Here is a 7239-nt window from a genome sequence, read left to right on the forward strand (position 1 = left end):
GATGGGTGGTTTAAAGTTGACTAAGTTCATTCAATTCCATCCGGCAGAATAATTAGTAGTGGCCGAATACTCCTGAAAGGCAGCAAAAATGGTGGCAGATCCTTTTTTTACCGCCATGAGCACACGACAACCCCGACTGCCCACTGGTGCCCAAGCGCCATTTTAGGTTCGTCCTGGTCAATACCAAAATAAAACACCGCGTGAACAAAAAATTGGAATTTTCGGCATTGTAATAAATTGCATTTTCCACCTGGACATGCACCTAGGTAATGGAACATCCAATCATACTCCCAAGGTTCCAATTCTAGCATGCCTTGCCTGGTCGAGTTTGACTGAGTTTTGCACAGAGCGGCAAAGCATACTGACTGACTAGCCAAACATTCCAAAGAACAAAAGTCAATCTGTCAGCCCGGACACTGCGAAAGATAAGGATTCGGACTGAAATAATCCAAGCTAAAGCAGCGAGATACATTGCAAAGCCACGCAAAACGGCAAAACTCATCCCTCCGCTTGCAAATCCCCAATACCAAGGGGTAAACAGACCCCAAATCACCATGCACGCAGCTGTGATATACCGAGCAGGCTTATCACCAATGACAAGCGGGAGCGTTTTGCGATCTCTTGCCGAGTCTCCAGCCTGATCATAGAAGTCTTGAAGCTGAACTGTTGTGAAGACAATCGCCCCAATAATTCCAAGCCATTGCAGGCCTACTTCGTTGGGATCGATGAAGAGTTGCCACTCAGAGGGACTCAGTTCCAACTGCAATGCCCCTGAGGTATAGCATATGAAACCCAGGCCGTTGATGAAGTTCCGAACAACAGAGCTGGTATCACCACCTCCTCCAATGTTGTACCAGTACCCAAGAAAAATGAGCGTCAGGCACTGACCTAGACCACCAACCCTGCTGCTTGTGTATACTGCCAATGCGTAGAAGAGATACATCAAACCCGTTGCTTGGTCTTGACTCATTCTCTTGGCGGGCATTGTTCTCCAAGGCTTATTGATAGAGTCTTCCATGATGGCTTCTGGCTGTCGTTGATTGTTGATTGCGAAAGGAAGTAGGTTAAGCCAGGCTCATAGAAGCACAAGAGGGAGCCGTTGGAGAGTCATAGATACAGAAGGTTCAGGGTTGATTCCAAAGGCCCCTGCTCCCAATGCAGTGAGTTCACCAAACCCGAGACTGGTGGCAATTATGGTTTTGAGATCGCTGTAGGTGAACAGCCAAATTGAGTAGACAAAATAAGCGGATCCAGATCCAAATCGTCTTATATGGTGATCAAGGGCTTGAAAAGAAAGCTTGAAAGGCAAAGTGCTCCTATGGTGAAGGGGAGTGGGTGTGGCCATCGTGTCAGATAATGGTTTTTCCTCTGGGTGATTAAAGTAATCAAACATTTGAATCTTGAAACGACCAGCTTTAAATAGTATGGATACCTAGGCAGTAATGATGTGGGAATTGGTCAAATTTATGCCATACTATATACAGCATCGGGGTCCAAAAGAGAGCATAATCACTGGCAGTACGGCGTCACGATCACGGTCCGCGGGTATAATATTCCCGAGGTCAATATTGAAGTTTCAATACATATATTCAGGGCTGATCATCCAAAATTAGAACTTACCGGTATTAGTGCTTGTGGATGAATATGGATATCTCACAAACGTCATCTCACGACGCAGTCGGCAGTAGCTCCCCTCAGCCCGTCCTTTATCCACTACCTAAGGACTAGTCTCTTTGCCCTTCAGACTTGCATTTACTTCCCCGCTCAGTGGAGGATAAATGGTAATTTAAATTGAAAAGAAATATTCAGAGATAAAGAATAACAATATACTAAAAATAAAAGAAAAATAGGATAAAACGGAAAGAATGGATGATGTAAAATGAATACGTCCTGCCCAAGTCAGCTCGAAGCCCGCAGCTCTCCAGTTTCTCCACTAGTAGCTCATCAACTCCACTCCAAATTGGACTTATAAGGCCGGTATTCCGCTTATGTATCCAAGCACTTAGGTTGTTTCAAAGTTCTCGCAGATTTCCCAACCTCAAATTTTCTGTTGAACAAATAATTTCTAAGCGACGGCTGCTATGGACTCTTTTCTACGGAAAAGATTACTTGTGCAATGTATTTTTGCGGGTCTTCTGGGGCCATCAGCTCATCATTTCATCTTCAAGAGGGATGAATGGCATATTCAAGCTCCCCAAATAATCCAGTCTTTTACTGGTATATATCCTATGCTTGTATTCCTCGAGCTGAGAAGAGGGCTGGAGTTCATTGCATGTTGGCATGCAGCACTTATCCTTGCTAGCTTTGTTACTTCATTGCTCGGAAGTATTGCCATTTATCGTGCCTTTGCCCACAGAACTCGCCGATTTCCGGGCCCACCGCTCGCTGGCGTATCGAAGCTTTGGCACATGTATCACTGTTTGAGTGGACAAAACCATCTCTTACTTGACAGACTTCACAATGAGTACGGTGAATTTGTTCGAACCGGGCCTAGTGAAATTACTTTTTTTTTCACCCAGAGGTGCTGGCAAAGCTTGATGGCCCAGGAAGCAAAACACAGAAGTCAGATTGGTATGACTTTCTTCTACCTCATGTTGGGGTAACCACCACTCGGAATCAATCTTTCCACGACCAACGTCGGCGTCTTTGGATGAAACGTGTCTCCACAGGTGCGATGGCTCGCTATGAAGAACAGATCAAAAGTCATGCGAAGGAGCTCGACTGTCTGATCTCACGAGATATCACAACAAGCTCCATTTCTTCTTTTTCAACATATATTTACTGGCTTTCTTTTGATATAATGGGCTACTTTGCATTTCCTCGCCCCTTTAACATGTTATGAAAAGAAGACTGGCATTACGCCATTCGAGATATGCGTCGTGCAATGAGAATTTTGGGTCCTCTTTCCCCAGTACCCTGGCTTGCCCGTATTGGATTTTGGGCACTCCATGGCTACTGGGTTATCAAAGATTGGCACACCATGATTTCTTTCTGTGCGGAGCAGATGAAAGAAAAATTTCTGGTACGTCTTCTTAATTTGCCGCTCCTATTATGCTGTTTATGTAAACATTTGAACCAACTATGATTGACATCCCGAGCAGGAGCCGGATTCCAACGATTTGGCACAGGCTATTATTGATGAAGCGAAACAGAAAGCTCATGGTGATGAGCATCCTGCTCTGATCGCTGATTCTGTTGTTGCCATTGTGGCGGGAAGGTATGCTTCAAATATCCGTTCTAAGTTCCTATCATTGATTAGATTGGCATATCCGATACTAAATACAATAACAGTGACACTGTCGCACCTACCCTGGTGTTTATCTTTTATGAGCTAGCACTGAACCCCGAGAAGGCCGAAAAGCTCTACGAGGAAGTCCGTGACTTTGACCTTGAGAGCAATGTCTCTCAAGAGTTATGGCTATCTCCACGATGTTATTACAGAAACTCTGCGTCTACACCCAGCTGTTCCCACCGGTGGATATCGTGATACTCCGGCGAGGGGATGACGATTGGTGGCACTTTCATTCCTGGCAATACTAGCATTGTCGCACCGCGATACACCTTGAACAGATGTAGGCAATACCATATTTGACTGTGGTGAAAATCAATAAATTGCTGACGCTCATTCGAAAAAAAGTGGAAAGTTGCTATGAAAAGCCGACCAAATGGATACCAGAACGATGAAGCACCCAGCCTGAATTAGTCAACGACTCTCGATCATTTCTTCCATTCGCTCAAGGTATGACATACTATATCTCCTCCAGTTTAGGCCTTCCGAGTCGTGAAATGATTATGAGCAGGTCGCTACTCATGCCTGGGTAAAGATATCGCCATGGCCAAAATGGCCACTGTCATTGCCCTGTTGGTTTCAAAGTACCATGTCAGCTTTCCTCCTGATGGAGGAATTAGTCGAGAAAGAGTTGAAAGGCAGATGAGAGATCAATTCACTGCAACTCCAGGCAATATGAACCTTGTCTTTTCTAAGCGAGAGATGACCTCCGGGCCATGATCATTGTCAGCTGATGTGCAACACTTTGAATCTCTCTCGGATAGCCCGACTCAAGAGTCTGGTTACTTTTACTAGAGCTATTTCATTAAGAGGCGTGATAGAGCAACCACCCTGTGGATATTCCCACCACCCCTAAGACCCACTTTAAAGGCGGTGTATAGGCGGTCAAAAAAGATACATCTAAATCCCAGGTCTACATTTTCCTCTCCATTTTACTCTGGATAAGTCAAGAAACTAGATCATCTTCATAATACCTACTGTAGCTTCTAGCTTCTGTTTTTTGCACTATGATAAATGATTTCATATTTGGACTAAATCTCTTTTCCCTTAGTGTGAACTCTTTCCGAGTAAGATTAGGAACCTTGGAAGGATTAGGATTGGTTACAATAATACATCACAACTAGGTACCTCCAGGGCTATTAACAATTAGTTATTATTTTAGTATTAATTATAGGGTTGATTATAGTCATAAGAGATACTACTAATACTTTCAAGTTTAATTATCATTAGAAGAATAATAGCTCTTTACCAAGGAGTATTCCAAGGTTATAATAACTTCTTAAATCCTGTACTTGGAAGTTGTACTATATATGTGGCAGAAGAAATTGGCAGGATTTTAGATGGGGAGTGTGAACAAGGCAAACATGCGGGAATTCTACATACCTATTTAGGAAATAATTGGACCCTGGGGCGGTGAGAATATCCATAGGGTGGTTGCTCTATCACGCCTCTTCATTAATGGGCAGCCCCTAAGACTTAAGTGCCTTTGACGATGTGAAGAAGCCGCCTTTTATTGATGTCAATCCCAATGGGCGGGCTCCTGGTAAGCAAACTAATAGCTTCAATGTCCTGTCAACACTATACCAATTCCTTCCGATGGCTCAAGCCGCTGGTAATCATTCAACCAGGCTAATACTTATGAATGGTACCTAGCAATTGTTGACCCAAATACAAACTTGACACTCTGAGAGTCTGTGCTATTATCCAGTACCTAGAGGAGGTTTACATCACCGAGAAAAGACTCACATACGATACCTTGAACGAAAAACACCTACTCAATCAGTATTTACATTTCCAAATGAGTGGACAGGGGCCATACTTCGGCCAGGCGGGATGGTTCGTTGGCTCCGAGTCTCTTTATCCATCTTATTCTCTGCCATTAATGTTAACAATCTCCCAGGTTCGCCCATCTTCACCATGAAGACCTGCCCTCTGCCCGAAACCGCTATCTTGATGAGACCCATCGCATTCTAGGAGTGCTAAACGGCCTACTAGAGAGAAAGCAGTGGCTTGTTGGAGATAAGTGTACCTTTGCTGATCTTGCTTTTCTGCTTGGGAATTGCCGTCTGAACATGTTCCTGGGCGCGGACCCATTGGAAAAAAATACCCTAATGTCCTCTCCTGGCACCAGCGCATGGAATCGCGCCCGGCTTGGAAGCGATCTATGAAAATCCGCGACAAATTGATGGATGAGCAGCCCTGGAGGGCTTGCAGCCCAACGGTATGCCAAAGGGAATTTTCAACATGGAGCAGTATCAAGAATTCATGACCAACATTTGAAGTCTCCCGAAGATCAGTAAAAGTACTTGGACTCCCAGGAGTAAACACTGCGTCCAGATCCATTGATGTCAATGCCCAGATTTATCTTATCTGATGTTATCTAAAGATCACATGTGCACCTTGAAATTGATCAATCTATGGAACCCAAACAAATGTTGGAGTGCCAGTGGGAATAAAATTTGAGGTATGTAAGGGGAATATACTACCACCTGGGCATATGTATGTCACGACCTACAGCAAAGGCAAACTCTGATTGTCAGCCTTGACAACTTGAATAACATTTGGCCTGATATGCCCCAGCCTCTAAAAATTAGTGACCTCTAGTTGCAGAAGGCCGGTATCAAAGGATTTTTGCCTCTCAATCATCCTTTTGCTTGGTCCAATACGTATCATTTCAAACCTGATATTTGATCTCATTGAAAATGTCAAATACAGTTGGAATGCAGACAGAGTTCCCGTTGACTGACTAAGCGGGGTACCTTGATAACGTAAGCCACGGCCGTTCCGATCACACGGCCGTTCCGATCACCCACCCCACTAGAAATTTTTTACATTCGATTATCTCAACCAACACTAATAAATTCAGCTAAATATACCGATTTTTACATACATTAATTCGATGGCCAATCTCTCGACACCCACTGCACCTAGGTGGAGCCTTAGGGGCTGGCTGATTCGGCTGAATAGGCAGTTCAACCTGGGTGTGTGATTCGATTACAGGTGTTTCAACAGGCCTTTCCACCTGCGTAAGTAGCTGTAGGCCTTCTTCAACAGTCAAGCCCTGTTCACATGGCACCTGCCTAGTTGATCGACTACGCTTCTGTCGTTTCTTCTCGTTCGCTGCACGTAAATTGGCGTTTTCTTGTGCTAGTAACGCTGTGTTATGTAGCGATATATAGTGGCCCTTAATGATTTGATCTAGCATCAATGTCGATGGGCTTGGAGGGCTATTAGATCGCTGTTTGAGAAGATCTTTAAGCATTGAAGCTTGCCTTTGAAGCTGAAACACAGTTCTAGGTGTCTTAGGTGAAAATTGACTGCTTCGGCTGCCTGGTCGAGTACCTGGTGGTGTAGGTGTTCGTAGCGAAAATTTCAATTTAGAAAGAACTTTTTCAGCATCAATTGGTACTAATCCTGTAGCTATAAAGCTATTCTGGATAGTAGCTGGTTGAAAAGCTTCAAGCCGGGCACGTTGAAAATCAGCTAAGAAATCAAGCTTATCGATATGGTTATAGCCTGTACGTGCAAGATCACTTATAAAGCGACCATAGGTACGTTTCAATACCGCAAAACAGCCAACATCCAATGGCTGTAATAGATGTGATGAATGTGCAGGCATACAGAGCGGAATGATATTGTTTTCAGCGCAGATTCGGTCAAATTGAGGTGTAAGATGGCTTCCATGGCCATCAAGAATCAACAGCCGAAAGCGACCACGGACACGTGAATTTGTTGATGGGATGAATAGCTTTTCTAGCCATCGTAAACCAATCTCATCAGTAGTCCAGCCATTAGCTGAGACCTCGAATCTCCAGTCTTTTGGGAGGTTATCGAACCAACTAGCAACGGCAACCTTTCCCTTAAAAATCACACATGGTGGTAATGAATAGCCATCTACACAGATAGCTTCAATTGCTGTCACCCATTCACGGTTTCCAGGTTATAAAATA

The 7239-nt window shown here is 44.1% G+C and overlaps 3 protein-coding genes across 3 annotated transcripts; 2 read left to right on the forward strand and 1 right to left on the reverse strand.

The window, feature by feature from the left end:
- Nucleotides 1–304: 304 nt before the first annotated feature.
- Nucleotides 305–1018, reverse strand: N7483_000482 (UbiA family prenyltransferase; the record flags this gene model as incomplete). Its single annotated transcript, XM_057083920.1, has 1 exon — nt 305–1018. One exon carries the CDS (start codon nt 1016–1018, stop codon nt 305–307), a length of 714 nt encoding a protein of 237 aa, XP_056950069.1.
- Nucleotides 1019–2460: 1442 nt separating this feature from the next.
- Nucleotides 2461–3487, forward strand: N7483_000483 (uncharacterized protein; the record flags this gene model as incomplete). The annotated part of the gene is made up of 5 exons (XM_057083921.1): nt 2461–2464; nt 2520–2723; nt 2850–3022; nt 3102–3217; nt 3292–3487. 5 exons carry the CDS (start codon nt 2461–2463, stop codon nt 3485–3487), a joined length of 693 nt encoding a protein of 230 aa, XP_056950070.1.
- A 1600-nt stretch (nt 3488–5087) lies between these two features.
- On the forward strand, nt 5088–5457 carry N7483_000484 (glutathione transferase; the record flags this gene model as incomplete). Its single annotated transcript, XM_057083922.1, has 2 exons — nt 5088–5125; nt 5190–5457. 2 exons carry the CDS (start codon nt 5088–5090, stop codon nt 5455–5457), a joined length of 306 nt encoding a protein of 101 aa, XP_056950071.1.
- Between the last annotated feature and the right edge of the window lie 1782 nt (nt 5458–7239).

The sequence above is a fragment of the Penicillium malachiteum genome (genome assembly GCF_028827825.1).
Source record: "Penicillium malachiteum strain IBT 17515 chromosome Unknown utg000001l:1.0-8184562.0:1.0-8186909.0, whole genome shotgun sequence".
Lineage (NCBI taxonomy): Eukaryota > Fungi > Ascomycota > Eurotiomycetes > Eurotiales > Aspergillaceae > Penicillium > Penicillium malachiteum.